The sequence below is a fragment of the Austrofundulus limnaeus genome, unplaced genomic scaffold (assembly GCF_001266775.1).
Source record: "Austrofundulus limnaeus strain Quisiro unplaced genomic scaffold, Austrofundulus_limnaeus-1.0 Scaffold1289, whole genome shotgun sequence".
Lineage (NCBI taxonomy): Eukaryota > Metazoa > Chordata > Actinopteri > Cyprinodontiformes > Rivulidae > Austrofundulus > Austrofundulus limnaeus.
The window spans coordinates 30158-47077 of record NW_013953691.1 but is presented as its reverse complement, the minus strand read 5'-3'; the positions used below and the strand labels follow the sequence as shown (position 1 = coordinate 47077).

The following is a 16920-nucleotide window of genomic DNA, read 5'->3' as shown; positions in this document are numbered from 1 at the left end:
CTATATATGTTTAGTTTTATAATGTCACACCCACTGAAATGCCCCCACTTCAACAAACTCAACGTGGCCCACGGGCCACCAGTTGGTGATCACAATTTTAGCACGTTTTGCGGCTGTGGACACATTTTATTAGTTGAGCCGAGGAGCAGAAACGACTCTATTGATTATAAAGTTTGCAGACCTGAAAGACTTGACATGAAATTTTTAGTTTGATTCACAACAAAAGTGCTGTTAAGTCATTTTGTATTTGATTGCAGCAAATTAAAAAGTGATATTTGATCAAATATTTGCTATTTAATCTGTATAAAATATCCTTCAAATCTTTAATAGTCCCAAACATTTCCTTAAGAAGCASGCATCAAACCGTGAGCGTCTCCTCGGGAAAGCCTGACGTTTTTGAACGTGCTCGGTGTGAAGACATGTGGACGTCTGGCTCTGCGTGACACTTSCAGATTGAGAGGATTGTTCTGCTGCAGTTGGAGAAAACAATCCTCTTTCTATTGTTTACACTATAATCACAAATCTCCCAGTGGCTCCTTCCTCTGCTCAAACTCCTGGCTCTGCTGCAGCCGTGTTGTGTGTGTGTGTGTGTGTTGTGCTTTGACTTGACCAGCTGTTGGACACACTTCTGTACACATTAACTCTCTGGCTTTCACTCCTGGCTGATCTGGGACCAGATGTAAAAAGGGCCCACCGCCGCTCATAAAGCCTCAAGCAGAAGTTGTGGTTTCTAATAGTCGTTTTTATTTTTAGAAATCGAAGCTCTGAGCTGAACACAGGTGGGAGGATTGTGTGTGTCTGTTTGATCGCTGTGTTGTGTCCGGACAGCTCCAGGGACAGGGGAAGGATTTGACACGTAGGCAGCAGAAAGCCACATGACTTCAGCCTGAAATGTAAACAGATCTGTCAAACAAACCTACACACCAACGACTCACCAGCACAGGACGAGTTCACGTAAACCTTTTAATCATTTGAATAATAATCGAAAAGAAATACCTCCCCTCTCAGATGTTTGTGCTTTCTGGACTTTTTTAATCTGTCTCTGTGTGTTTCTGGAGGCCTGGAAAGACGCTCTGTAATTAGAGAGAGCTGCAGATTAAATGTTTGCTTGTTAAAAACAAAGAGAGCTGCAGGAATTTTTCCACATTTGTTTGTTTGGACACACATTTTATAACCCAAGAACTGTGAATGTTTGCTCTTTTGTGTTGTTTTGAGTCTTTTAAGGTGTCATRTGGACTCATTGTGTCTTCTCTCTCTTTCTCCTCGCAGATAAATCAACAGCGGGGAATTCTTCAAAGAAACTGGCTGCTGCTTCTGCAGATTTTTCATTTTCCCCACCTTCACGGGGCCTCCTCTTTTTTTATTTTTTATTTTCCCCCTTCTTTATCTCCGGACGAGTGCTTGACTCCTGATGTGTCCAAGTGTCTCTGAGACCCAGACTCTGCTGAAAAGACTGAACGATGAGAAATAAATAAATAAATAAAAAAAAAAATGAACAAACAGCTGGCCTGCGGTGACAATGAAACAACAAATGGCTGCTGGTGCGAGTGCCTTCGATAACGCCGTGATCAGAGCCAGCGGCCTCTTCTGGTTGGATGGCTCCAAGCCTGACAGACATTAGGATGACTAATGATGATGGCACAGCGATGGTTAGAGGGCGGTCACAGCCAATTTATGTTTACAGCTAAAATACTAATAAGCTAATCACTCTGGCTCTTAAAAAGAGAAGGAGGAAGAGCTGAAAAAAGAAGTCTGATGCAGATCTGCTTTTCTGTACTGCAGTAAACCCAACAGCTTTCTGTCTTTTTTTTTAAAGCATTCATGTAAATTTGGTGTACGCACTGCTTATGCTTGTTTTAATACAAAAAAACCCCACTGATCGCAGCTGTTTATTTACATATCAGCCCATGTTGTGAGCAAGTAGCTGCAGAAAGTCGTGCTCTAAGTGGAGACTTTAAAATGTCTTTGTAATAATTTTAAAAAAACAAACAAACCAGCAGGTTTCTTAGAAAATGTGCCAACGTGTTGATGAGGTGATTACAGGCAGAGTAGAGCAGAATGTTTTGTAACTGTGTGAGAAATAGCTTTTTGATTATGTTTCTTCTTTAGCGTTTTTCCTCCGCGTTTGCTTTAATCATTTGTCTTTTGTCAACAATAAAATTTTACCTAATGTAAATAATGAAGGAATTTATTTGTTTGGTTTTTGGCACAAAAACACATCTTTTTGAGGACCTCAAGAGGACAAAACATGATCATAGAAATACAGTAAATCTCTTTCAAATGTATATAATTTATTAAAGATTGTCTTAAAACATAACAGAAAGGTAAAAAGGTAGAAAAAAAAGACCAAAAAGTTATTATTTACACTGTACAGGAACAAAATCAAATGGTCAGTTTTGCCAAAGGCAGACTTGAAGTTTAAATGGTTCATTTTCACAGGTTAGTCAGAATGATCATTCARCTGATAATTTGGTCTCTAGGCTTCATTTCTGAGATCATATAAAAAAACAAACAATCTGCATTAATTAAGACAAAGGGATGAAACAAAAAAGTTTGTTTTTGTCATGTAAAATGGTTTAAAGCTACAATAAACTGCAGAAACGTCCGTCGCTCTGCCGCCGTCATGCGATTTCACATTTTTCTGACTTTAAAAAGTATTAAAGAGCTTCTGAGAGGCATCTTCAGAAAGAACAGGAAAGAAAGCAAACATACTGTATTAGCACCATCTTAACTGTGTTAGACACGCATCAGAACACATCAAAGACACGTCAAGGATATGAAAATATAAATACATGTTAAAGTCAAATGATTCTGTTTATGGATCTGTGCGTTTGATGCTTTCTGACTGTTTGGAAAGAGAAAAGAAACATTCACAAAGTCTTTGAGGCCATGCCAGTCCTCGGACAGCACATTGTTCTCATAAACCCTGGTTGCGGTAACCTGTGTCCAATTGAGTGTGGATATCACTGACTAGAAGTTCAACTACCTCAGTGTTTCTGCTCCATCATCGCTGCTAAACGCCACAGATCGGTCCAGGGAGCAAAGCTGCCCCTGAACATGTCAACAAACGGCACGGCGCTTTGTAAATCAAGAATAGACGACTGTCCTTAGTAAGAATAAAATAGTAAAACATTGTAAAAACGCAGCAGGAATGCTCATCCACAAGAAACACTTCACCACATTACCTGACCCTTACGCAGTGTAAGTGCACTTTGTGTGATTGTCATGAATCCAAAATATAAAAATGCGGTCTGCGTTGTCACATGATACAATCTTTACTGAGTGGTCACGTTGCACCGAGGCATCATGGGAGGTTTCTGTCCTTTACGACACGCGTGAACGTCTCAGCGTCACCTCCCGWCACATCGATGCCCCGGTGAGAAGAGGTATTAGCTATTTATCGTGACTAATGCCACCGGTACAAATTACAGTATGCTGACATGTTTAAGATACACTTCGTGAAAGACTGATGTGTCTTCTTCCATCTGTCAGAGGCTGAAACCAATTACTGCAGCTATCTAAACTCTCGCTGCATGTGCTCGTCTGACAGGCCAAGAAAGAAAGAAGTAAAAAACAAAAAGAGGTTTAAGAAAATACRTGGACATAAAACCAATAAAAAACATACAGTATGCATCTCAGATTTCATTGTAGCTTCACTCTGGGTTACTGAAAGGTTTTCAGACTGACATTCACAAAAAACGAGCGCCATGAGTCAAACGAATGAATATTCAAAGAGAGATCAAACAAAGTGTTTGATTGTCGACTCGCTTCTCCTCAATTATTGTCCAGTTGGAGAGCGATACAGTGCAAGAAGATAAATAAAGTCTTTGTTTTTCTTCATTCATTTTTTGCCACCTGCAGAAAAATGGCAGGGGTTATTTTTAATTTGTGGAGCACCTGCCTGCTCCGTCACACCTGTCGTCTGAGTGGTCCTGTGCACAGTCACTTTTGTTCATGCTACATCGTGTTGCACCCAGTGCTACGAGGAAGTACAGATTCTTCATTTTTTATGCTTTTGGGCTTTAAAAATAAAATAAAACCTGGGATCAGCGACTGAAAGCTCCTTCAGGAAGAGACCTCAGGAGAATATGAATGTGGTCCATCTGTTCCTCGGTGTGTCTGAACCTGAGTGGTCAGACTGCAGACAGTAGTAATGCAGGAGGTTCTGCTTCCAGTGACGAGCCGAATGCATAGTTTTTGTACGTGTCTCTGTGTTCGTGTGTGTTGGCACCAAGTTAAGGCTCAAGGGATCAGACGTTTTCCTCACATCGAATCTTTTTTCTCCGATATTATTTCAGGCTGTTTCCTACAAAAACAAAGAAAGGAGAAGAATTTATTACATTTAACTTTAATGTAATGATTCAACGCTAAATATTAAGAATATAGCTCAAAGTGTTTTTGAAGCAGGGCTCTGTGGAAATGTTATAAATAATTAATATCTTACTAAATGAATTTAATTCAGAGAGAATCGATGAGCTAATGGCTAGTCCGCATTTGATTAAAACCAAAGTGGACTGTTGTGGTCTTAAAAGGCCTGTGACATCAGACTTTTGTAATAAACATGAACACATTTTTGGAAAGACAACATTGATAACGTGTTGCAAAACAAATTTCAYGCCGCTGAGATGAACGGCTGTTGAGACATTTGCATGTGAAGAAACAGGAAGTGATGTCAAAGAGTAATGTCTGCACGTAAACAGAGCGTTGTAACAAAAGCTGACTGTAGAGAAGAATCTGATGTTTCTTTAGATTATTTTGAGTCTCTAGCAAAGAGAGACGAATACAGTTCAAGTTCAAATAATATTGTTTTAATAAACAAAAATCAGAGGGTTTATTTTATTAATGAGTTCCCCTTTGATGTCACTTCCTGTTTCAATTTGGCTGAGAAAAATTCAAAAGAAAATATGCCAGTTATGTGACAAAATGGGTAAAATCGTGTACTGTGCCAATTTTCTTAAGTATAAAGATGCTTTCTTTGACTTTTTGTATTTGAAGGATAAGCGTGTCACGGGCACTTTAAAGAAATTTATAAAACTTTAACTTTTCATATGATACAAACATTCTGGCAAAAATATTGTAACATTCCTGCAGGACTTGTACCAGGCTGCACAGGAAATGCTACAGCTAACTGCTGCTTCTTGTGCTATAAGTTTCATGTAAATATCCATATCATAAACATAACATTCTGTCATTTTTAAGACTACAGATGTTTTAAGATGGCAGCAATCCACTCTGGTCTTGGCCCAGCTCTGACTAGCCATTAGCTCATCAGTTTAGTCACAACTAAATTCCAAACTAACATTGTTGAAAGAGCTTTGGTTGTTAAAAAAATCATAGCTTTTCCACTGAGCTCCACTTCAAATATCTATTCTAAGTTCTCCGCACCGTTCTGATGGGAGGGATCCCATGGACAGAGAGGCGATGGCGTTGGCTGCCTCGCTGTCCGAACCTCTCCTGAGTCTGTGTCTCTGCGCCTGCAGGTAGGACAGATCCACGGTGGCGACTGAATCCCTCACGCTCTGCCAGTACTCACCTGTGGGAAGCAGAGGGATGGAGAAACAAGGCGAGCGGGGAGGAAAGAGGAGAGAAAAAGATTAATGGCCTCAATGTTTGTTTCGTTGTTGTTTTCATCCTGGATTGTTCCTTGAGGGGAAGTGTCTAAATCACATTAAAAAATAAAAAAAATAAAAAGAACACTACATGGTGTTTGATCCACTGGCTGTAGATATTTGATCTGAATGTAAGCAATGACTGTGGCATAAACAACCTGAGGTCTAAATATCCGTGTTGATACTTTCAGAAATGTAAACTCAGATCCGGTCCGTTCTCTCACTCTGCAGTTTTGTGTCACACAGTAAAGAATAAAGAAAAAAAAAAAGGCTAAAAGTCAGTGACTGCAACTGTGTTCATCTATAAGTGAGTGTGTGTTCTGGCTGAGCATGCAACTTCCATATACTTCACCCTGGGCCTGAATTATGGGCTTAACATTCCTGTGGCTACTCAAATATTTTTAATTAATCTAATTTGGTTGGGATAACATTTGTGTGCAATCAGGAGGGGATGTTGTGAAGGTCGTGTGCCAGAGAAATGTTTGAAGATAATTGGAGCCAGGGCGGCTGTGTGCGAGTGTGTGCATGTGTCTGTGTGTGGGACGGCTGGAGTGATGGGAGACAGGGACGTAAAGGAGGAGAGGTGGCCAGAGAGACGGGTGTTAGAGTAAGAAAAACACAAAGACACACTGTTTGGTTAACATTAAAAACAAACTTTTAAAGTAAAACTGAAAACATGGCTCAAAAATGAACAATTTTATGAAATTGATGCTTTTTTTTGTAAAGGGTTTCGTAAAATAAAAGGACATGTGGGTAGTTTTTATGACAAATATATATGTTGGTGGATATTCAGTCAGTACTATGGTAGATTATCAACATGTTTAATATAAATCACCTCCAGAAATGACTGATGGAATTTTGTTTTTTTCCCACACAAACCAGCTGAGTGAAATTTACTTTCAGCTCATATTTATCATGACAGCTGCTGTATGAGTKTTTTGAACGACTCAGAGCAGCAAAACCTGTAGAAGGATTTTTTCAGGGTACAGTACTATGAACTAGTCTATTGGTTTCATGTCACTTGTGCTTCAGGTTGTGTTTTCTCACCCTGAATCTGGACGACTCTCTGCAGGGAGCGTGTTGCGTTTTCACAGGGCTTCTGGTCCAACACAGACTGGGCCAGAGGCTCCACCTGAGACATGTCACAGGGACCGGATTAGAGCAAAGATCAGAGACACAACCTGTGGTTACATGGATACAAGTAATCAGGATAAATGGCCAATCAGAATAAAAATGTGTAATCTGAATGCCCCTGGTTTATGCCGATAGATAATCTGAACAATGTGCAAGTAAAAACTTATTCTGATCATCTTATGCTGTTTGTGGAAAACTGACTGCACATGTGAACACTACGTCCACCTGATGTATTTCCACTTGGTTAGATGCTAATGTCGTGCAAGTAAAATTGGTCGGTTAGCCATACACTTTTTATTAGAAACTTTGAAAGAGCTCAAAATTATTGAACACCTTGATGGTCAAAAGTGTAGGAACATGAAGGTAATGTCTCCATTGTTATTAAAACCTGGTGCCGGTCCATTCTGGGYGCTCAGAAGACACAGAACATCACAGAAGTACAACTTCTTCTTCTGTGTTTTTTTAGGGGAAGTTTACAACTCTGCTCTCTGTGCTTCTATTCTGAATTAAAGCCTTGTGCATGTAAATACTCGTCATGATCAGATTAATTAATTTAGTGCCCATATAGACAATCTATTCGGATTATTTAATCGTAATATACTTCTGTTTGATTATAGAATTCTGCACATGTAAACATAGCTACAGATACTGCCCGTGCACTGAGCACCTCACCTCCATGCCCAGCAAGGCGCTGACACAGGCTTCAGAGGCGTCGCAGATGGCTTTGAGGTCATGTCCCCCCTCCAGAGCGAGGACTACCCGGCCCCCGGCGAGCGACATCAGCTGACGAGTCAGGAAGCCGAAACCTGGGCAGAAACGGACACAAAAACATGAACACAAATAAAGCTAAAAGACTTGTGTAAGCAGTTTTTAGTATCTTTAAGCATCACACTTGTTTGAGTCAGTGAGAATGTGGCTCAGTCTTACACTTGGCTGTGACCTTATATCCTCCCAATGAAGACGGATGTCCTTCAACAGCATCAAAACCAGCTGACACCAGCACCACATCGGGGGAAAACTCGTGGGCGATGGGCATCACCACGGCTCTGAGGACAAAAAGAGGAAAACACAGAGTTGAAAACCAAAAGCAGTGCAGTCTGGGCGCCGTGGACCCTTCCCTGACATCTGATGGGAACTTGAAAGCACGTTGAAGGAGTTGTGTTTTCAGCAGGTGATCATGAGTTGTGAGCAAATGAGAACTCTCAGGAGTGAGTCAAATTGAATGTGAAAAAAAGAAGTCATAGAGCGACTGAGAAGGGAAACAGATTTACTGTAATGACCAGAATTTAGCTGCCAACAACAAAAACATAACCGTAAAAAATYATTGATTTTCAGCAGAAACATTCGTGCATTGTAGGACTTTTCTGGATTGTTAACTGCTAACGTTTACTGGATCGTACACTCGTTTTTTTTTAAATGATGAAAAGAGAAATTATCAAAGGCAATGCTCCAAGTGCTTGATCTCAGTTCTTGATGCACTCTTGGTAGGCAGCCAACACCAGGAGGTAGAGCAMCTCCCAGGTGTGAATGTGTGCAACTGTTTAAAAGTGAAGCAGAACCCCACTGATATAAAAAAAAGCATTTGAAAGCTTTTCAGATTAATTTTTATGCGTATACAGTGAGTTTGGATGAAATAATGGGGAAAAAATGGATGAGGGAGTAAACTTTAAACAGGTGCCAAAGACTAAATAATGCCAATAATTATTTGTATGAGACGTCCTCATGTTGTATACTCTGGTCAGTGGTGACCACTTTCCCCGCTCCTTTACTCGACATCTTACTTCCTCTTGTCTCCTGCTGCCAGTTATTTAGCAAGAGCGCACGGTCCATGCCGCGTTTGATTCTCTCTCACTCACTCTTTTTTCTCTCAGCGGCAGTTCAAAGGCATTTGTGTGCGTCTGGTTCCTATTAGGAGCTCGTCCCTCTTCTCACGTCACTGACAGCCAGCCATCTGGGATCCATTGGGCCTAATTACGCCGCCTTTGGATTCCCTAACAATGCACCCCCTACTTCTTCTCCTCTTTTCTGCTGTTTTCCCCCTCTCCTCCATAGCTCATTGTTTGTCAGTAGTAGCACAGGACGGCACAAGCACTCGCCTACCTGCCTGCGTACTTGTGCTGCCTGCCAGCGGACGACCTGAGGTGCTCCACAGACGGCGTCACGACACCGGATCTCTGTGCCGCCGTGCTCACACCTCTTGATTGTAATGGGGTCTCGCCGCCACTATCAACCACAATATTTCTCCTGTCACTAAAACACACCCAAAACCAGACGCTCATCATCAACAGCCATGCTGTGTTCCAGCCGGAGACACATACATGCAGCCGTTCAAATTCTAAACTGAAATTGAATCAGAGAGCTGGCACTCGGTCAGACAGATTTAACTGCACAAACATGAAGTTATGATGCCTTTTTTTCCTCCATACAGTCTGCTGTATACTCTGTGACACCATTAAAACAAAAAACACCAGACTGGGGAATTATTTAACATATTGTATTTATTTCTAACCATAACTTTTACTGAGGTATGTCTTTTCTGTTCTGATCACATGTGACAAAGGTCTTTGCCTGCCATCCAGAACATCACAGCTGCACCATGTGCCACAAAACCACCGGGCCACCAGGACGTTCYTCCTCTCTTATGATGCGAGTTTCATAGGCAGCACACAAAATGCTACAGTACTACACATTGTGGTTAGCTGAGGAAGCTTTACACATGAAAACACTTGCAATTTCCTAAACTAAATGAAAAAATACTAAAACCAGACGCCTGCTCAGGAAAAGACCAGTTGTTTCTTAATTAGCATCGAGGGCTACAGTAAACACTGGACTTGGTGTTTCTGAGTCTGCCTACTGGGTCAATGGATTTTTACCAGAGTGGGTTCACTCATTAGCATCTTTTCTCTGATGAGAAGCCCACCCACTGTGTCTGCTGTAAGCACCGTGAAGAGCTCACATAGCGTTTTATTCATCTGGTGGCGAGCCAGTGCTGCTGACAGACACATTCTGGGTTCATTACGGTGCAGCGCAGAAACCAACCGCATTCATTCAGGACTGAATGAAACGAAAAGTGGGCAGAGAGCAAAAGGTGTGTCCTGGTATCACACAGCTGTATGGCTCTGTACGTAACTCAACAATGAGGTTTTGTGAATGTGTAATTACTGATATAATTTTTTAAAACCACATTAATGTTGCTGCTCTTTAAAAACAGCGACACCCTGGCAGCAGTCCAACACGTATGAGTGAAAATGGGATTTGAACAGATTTTGCAGAGACCACGGGGGGTAATAAATGGAAGGAGTAGTAACCCACACTCCTGAGCTGCACAGAGATGGTGTTTCATAATAATGGTTTAAAAGACCACCAACATATAGGAGGGCTTTGCATTTTAAATATATGCAAATTTATCTGACCTGCTCTTCCAACTAGAAATCATCAATCAGAAAACTACATATGATACAACAAACAAAAATAATCTTTGGAAAATAAATGTTTAAAGTTGAAGTCTCTCCTTGTTAATTTCTTTGACACTCCAGTGGCTCTGCACTATAACACCAGTGTCCTGATACCAGTTTTACTCAAACCGAGTACAAGTTTGCGTACTTCAGTTTGCTTACTTACGGAGTCGAATACAAACATTTTACAATGACTTTAAAAATGCATTTATTTTATTTAGAACAAGGTGGCTCTCCATCCTTATAGGCCTACAGCCCCTCTGACTGCATCAAATCAAATATACAGCATGATGAATGTTGCTGAAACATTTTAAAATAAATAAAAATAATCAAGAAGGTTTTCTTTCAACTTTTATAAATTTCTTTAACATGAAACTGACAAACGTAATACATTTAACGGAGTATCAACACCAACAATGATGTATCAATACTGATATTGATATCGATTCCGAGTATTGGGCACTTTTTACAAGCATGAGTACTTGTAAAAATGCTGGTATACGGATACCAGTGTCTTTACTGAGACACCACTAACACCATTAATGTTTAACAGAGCAACGTTGCCTTATTAGTTAGTTTTTAATTAATTAGTCAAACTTTCACATGTCGGTTCATGGTCAGACATGGAGGCTTTTTTAAAATAATTTTTTAATTCTATTGTTCTTATTTTTAACAACAACAACAACAACAACAACAACAACAACAACAACAACAACAACAACAATGTAAACAGGGTGAAAAAAAGTTTAAAAAAGTAAAAAAAGGACAAGAAATATACAGATTCAGCCCTACGATTTTGTTTAAAAATATTCTATAAATTCAGGTTTGATAATGAATTTTTCCTTTTTTATCAACTTGATTAGTTCATTTGTTGCTCGAGTCCAAACAAGCACTGAAGTTGTCTGGAGGACAAAAAAATCATTAAATACAAAGCATGTCCTTGTGTAGAAGGGTTTGTCTTCTCTGCTACTGTTCTACCTCTGTAAACACTGACGACAGTCTGTCAGAAAGACAAATCAAAATTTAGCTAATTTACAGTTTCTGTGGAGTTCATGACTGGGTTAAGCCACAGGTGGACACATTTTATAATTATAATAATATATATTATTTTTATATTCTGTGCAGTCAAACTATTGTATTATCATTTTTTGACCTTTTTTAGTTTTTTGAAGAACTAAATTTTTTCTTTGGAGACAACTAAATGTCTAATTTTTTAAACATTATGTCAAGAAAACTACCAACATCTGCAGTAACTTCTGATCATGAAAACTTTATGTGTCTGTGTTTTTGGCATCATTAAATATTTTGAAGTAAAATGCTTTACTTATTCTTATTAACTCATATTATAAAGTCTTGTGTGTGTGAAACCTAGGCACGTGTGTGGAAGATCACACTGTATACGAGCACATATTTATGAGTATATCACTTCCTTGTGTCATGCTAAATTACACCCCCTGCACTGGTAATCCCATTAGGCTAGCTCAACAGGCTAATAGGGGGGAGTAATGGGCCCAGCTAGATGTATCTAGGGGAACACTAATAAGCCGTGACACCACTCACACTGTTAATTGCCCCAAAACTAACCTAAACAATGGAATCAACCCTGTTGGAAAAGACACACTGACAGACAGCCCATCAAAATCTAGTAGTACAGTCAGATGCCAATAACGGCATGAATACTCATCATTAATTTATGACTCAAAGCATGCACACAGATATTTTGCATTGTTATACTTTGATGAATATGTTTGGATAACACAGTTTTGTATAGTGATACTGATTGGGAACAAAAGAATATATGTGTATGAGTGTTTAATTAGTTGGTGGCCACATGGAAGTATGTGGACTCATCTCCTATCATTGCTTTCATCATCAAAGTCATTGACTCTTTAACCCCTCTTCATGTATCTGTATGGAAGGATTAAGGAAACAAGGGTATGTATGCAAGGATGTGTAAGTGTGTGCACATGCGTGTGTGTGTGTGTGCGCAAGAGTGGAAAGCTTAATTAGCTTGCATTTGGTATTCACGCGTGGTGACTGCAGGGAATGAGTTAATTGCTGTCCAATTCAAACGTTGACACACTTTCAAAGTTTTTCCCCTCTCCCTGTCTCCCCGACAGAAACCAATGAGGGGCTACAGATCACATTTACTAGATGAGAGCAAGCGAGAGAGAAAATACGGTAGACACTGAGGTAGTATGAGAGAAAAGATGTATTAGACTAAAAGAGAAAACTGGCTGTAGAATAAAAATGAAAAAAAAAATGTAAAAATAGAAATACTAAAATATTTGAATGAATATTCAAATCTTGATGCACTTCAAACTAAATATATCTAAAATATCTGTATTTATTTTGTGTGTGTAAGTAAAACTTATTGGACATTTACAGCATGTAAGAAAATAAGGGAAAAAGTTTTTAAAATGATAAATGGCTTGAACTTATATAGCACCTTATCAAGTCCACATGGACCCCAAAGCGCTTTACACTTCAATCATTCATCCATTCACACACACATTCACACACCTTTTACCAAGTTTTGGCACATTATTCTGACTGATTATTATTACTACAATGTAAAAATGAGATAACAGTACCTGCGGATCAAACAAAAAGTAAGGGCGTCCGTTTTTTATCTGGATAGCCAGAAACTCTTCCTGATCTCCTGGAGAGAAGGCACAAAGCAGGAGGCCATCTGGAGACCAAGTCTTGAAACTCAACTCAACACCTAAGTTGAATCAGGAATAAAGGAGTGAAAAGAGACAGAGAGCGAAAAACAATTATTCTTGCATATCATAGTAAATATCTTCACAAAATACAAAAACATTTTTTTTACATGGAAACATTTTCTGTTTGTTTTCTTCAGAGCAAATGAAACATGGGAGTTATTTCATATTTTTCTTTTAAGTTTTCAAATTACTGAATCTGTAGAAACATTTAAACCAGTTAATGTAGGAATACAACATATTCAATAAATTTAGGTTCCTTTTTTTCTAAAGACTGCTCAGATCTACCCAACATGCACTGTAAAACAAATACAACATTCACTAACACAAAGTGATAATTAAATATTCCATCAAAATTAGTTAGCTTATTAAAATTAGTTAAAGGCACAACTGGACAGAATGATTGAATAAAAAAGTAACCTTTTAGGAACTTGTGATGTACTGAATAAGCCATGACTATTCATCAACACTCTAAGATCCAAAAGAAAACACTTAAAAACTCAAATAAAAGAAGAATAAAACTGAAAATATAAAATGTTAAAATGATAGTTGAAAACAGGATTGACAGTGGAAAAACTAAATCTTTGAAGTTCACACCCATTTAAGTTTGTAGTTGACTAAATACAGTTTAACGACATCAATTTCTGAATTTTCTTTTAAGTATCAGATTTTTAGAAATGTTTACGTCAAACAATTGAAGTCACTTTTCGATGGCTATGTTTGACATTCTTAAATCAAAGCCTTAAAAACCATCTAATGTTCAAGTGGGACTCAGTTCAGCAACAGTAAAATCAGTAGACAGAAAAAATGTGTATAGTGTGGATAAACATCAGGTCTGCAAAGTCTACCACTTATCTCTGAGCACAAAATGATAAAATTCAGACAAATGGACAAAGAATTAAGCAATGTGGGAAAATTACAAATACTGTAAGCAACATTAACACAAACAGACACACACAAAATAAAAATTTCAGCCAGCCTGCTGTCTTGTCATGTTACAATGGATCAGAGATTGGATCTTAATCCACTACTAGATCCATATAACAACACAGGCAATGGAGGCTTGTGTGTGTGTGTGTGTGTGTGTGTGTGTGTGTGTGTGTGTGTGTGTGTGTGTGTGTGTGTGTGNTTCCACTAGTGAATGCAAGTTTGAGTTTCGTTCCTGACAGAAATATAATGTGGATTTTAGAGAACACTTCAGCTTTTTACCTGAATGCTGCCAGATATTCTGCATCTCCCATCGGAGGATTTAACCCTCCAGTCCATGCCACATTCACATTGAAGCCCTTGCCTGCACCTGCACCCACCTAGAAAAAAAAAGAGCAGGGAAACAGAGTGAGTCTTGCAAGAGAGAAAGTCTCTGTGTGAAAGTCAACAAAGTTCACAAATTCCAAGCGAGAGTTGAGAAATGGCATGCTGATGACAAATTTGTGTCAAACGTTCAGAAAACCAGCACCGCTGTTGCAAAACTTGGAATTGCAGCAACACGGTGATAGTGGCTGCATCTCTTTAAGGCAACACCAGGGARTGATTAAATGATTTCCAAACTAAATACGGTTGGCTGTTAATTCAACACCCCTGTCCACATATTTTGTTTTCTATACTGTTTATCAAATGGCYACATAAATCACTGACTCACAACAGTTACACACGTTCGTAACTTTCAAGCTTTAAGTTACAATTTGACTTGATCCATAAAGAAAACAAATAAAAGATATTATATATGAGTGACAGTATAAAGTGCATTTTTATTCCCAAAATATACACAACTGGAATGATTTTACTGCACCTGGTGTATATGAAATATTCATGAAAACATGCAGTGTACTGAACTCGTACATGTTTTAAATGAGACGTATTAAAATGCCAGGCAGAGTGGATGAAGCTCCTCTCAGGTTGACCTCACAGATTCAGGGCAGAGAGTGAACTGAGGCCCGGGTCCTGGAAAGAAGTTAAGGATTCTTGTCTCTCTTTGTAGTCCTGCGAGCAGCCATTTAACTGCTCCCCAAACCCTTCACCATCAGTCAATATGTCAGTTTGAGGGGAGATTGAGGAGGTTGATTGACACCCTCTTGGCAACAATGTGTAGTAATATCCTTTGTGTGTGTATGTGTGTGTGTGTGGGTGTGAGAGGATGCTTAAAAGAGAAAGAATGCTGATGAGCATCGCAGAGCGTCTGTCTCCATTCTTCTCTCAGCGGACGGGATGTTCACAGGGCAAATGAAAAACACATGAGGCCTCCTGTCCTCTGCCAACTGGTAATGTACCCACACGCACACGCACGTGCACACGGACACACACAGAAACACCCAGAGGCGTGCACACACATAAACATATTTCTACTATAGCTCCGAGTGCTTTGCACTTTTCTCTGTCCTTTTTCCTCTCTTTCATGTTTCAAGAGTTACTGGCCCGGATTAGGTCGTTGCTGCTTTCTGTGAGGTACTCTGCACTCTCTGTTATGGCTATGACATCACGCCCCTACCCCCTGGTGAGATATATACCTACATGGGGGACAGCAAGACTCCAGAGGTTCACCGCACTGCTCGACAAAGGCTGAGAGTCCACTTCAGGCAAAGCCACATCCAAGCCAGTGGAGCATTTTAAGAACCGTTCCTCATCAGGGGCTTTTATGGGAAAACACTGACTATTATTGTCGGGGAGGAGGGCAGAGAAAGAGGAGGGAATGTGGAGGATTTAATGGGTGGTGAATGTCAGTGTGAGATGGGGTCAGTTCATCTGACTAGGGATAATGATCACACTTAGTTTCTGGTAAACCCACAGGAAGAATGCACAGGCATTTTAATTTCTTGTATTCAAACAGGAATCCAATACAGCTGTACACATCCTGTTGCAAAGAATTGACATCCAAAGCCCCCGAGGGTCTCAGATAAACAAGAAGCACAAAAGCAAACATATGTCGTCCCCACACCCCCCTCCCAAAAAAAGACAATGAAATGTCCTCACCAGATGAACATTTTTGAGGCATTTGAAAAGTTTTGTCTTGAATAAGTTATCATGCAACCCAAGATGAAGCAAGAACTGCACTGGGCAASTTAACAATACTTGAAACTATTCATGCTGTACTGAAATACACCATAGCTACTACTTCAAACAAAACCTTTCAGATACTTTATATTCAGATTTATTCTATAACAATGTCAGATTTTAACTGCAGGACTGAAAATACTACAGCTGATAGAAGTATTTTTGCTATAAATCCTATCTGCACAAACCTGTTGTTTTGTTTACTGTCAGGGAAAAACTGTAATCTTTAATGACCTAAGTTGGCTTACAACTGGAGGTTTATGCCAAATATATTTATCTTTGATGGATTGCAACTATTATTCTAGTTTTGACAAGCTCATAGTAGCTACAGGTCCCAATTAGAATTAAACAATTACAGACTTGAGAAAAACAGCTGTATCGTTCATAATTATCCAAAAATGACATTACAAAAAGTAACTACCGAATTTATTCATGTATAATATGATCATCATTTTTTGAGCTTAAAAAGCATTAAAAATCTAACTAGAGAAATTACATTTCCTGTGAAAATGCTAGTGTGGATGCTTCATGCTTAAAGCTGCTGAAATTGTGCTGAAAATATTTAATAGCAAGTGTTAATGTGAGCTCACTTTGAAAAGCTGAAAGCAAAAAAGAAAACTAACTTTGCAGAAAAACAGTAAAAAGTGGCCCAAATCTAGTTGAAAACAGAAAACAGCTAAAAGCTAAAATAGCTATATGTACGTAGCTGAAAACATATGTAAGAAGCATAAATAGCAAGTTAGCAGGAAAAAAACATAAAAAGTAGAAAACATCCAAAGAATAGCAGGAAAAAAGCAGATCTAAAACTGAAAAATGATAAAAAAAAGCTAAAATTAGCATGAAAATAAGTGAAAGGTAGCAGCCACAAGTTGAAATTAACACCCAGATAGTGAAAGTTGTGTAAAAAAAATTTAAAATTAGCAGAAAAAAATACAAAAAAGTACAAAGAAG

General features: G+C 39.0%; 1 protein-coding gene across 3 annotated transcripts in view; it reads right to left on the bottom strand.

The window, feature by feature from the left end:
- Positions 1-1364: 1364 nt before the first annotated feature.
- Positions 1365-16920, bottom strand: part of LOC106534858 (histone deacetylase 7) — a 44897-nt gene continuing 29341 nt past the window's right edge. For all 3 annotated transcript variants that reach the window (XM_014031626.1, XM_014031627.1, XM_014031628.1), the window contains 6 exons: positions 14131-14228; positions 7671-7789; positions 7416-7549; positions 6657-6741; positions 5386-5533; positions 1365-4306 (listed from right to left, as the gene is read on the bottom strand). In XM_014031626.1, the coding sequence (XP_013887080.1) occupies positions 4264-4306; positions 5386-5533; positions 6657-6741; positions 7416-7549; positions 7671-7789; positions 14131-14228 (627 nt within the window). In that variant the 3' untranslated portion in view covers positions 1365-4263. The remainder of the gene's footprint in view (positions 4307-5385; positions 5534-6656; positions 6742-7415; positions 7550-7670; positions 7790-14130; positions 14229-16920) is intronic.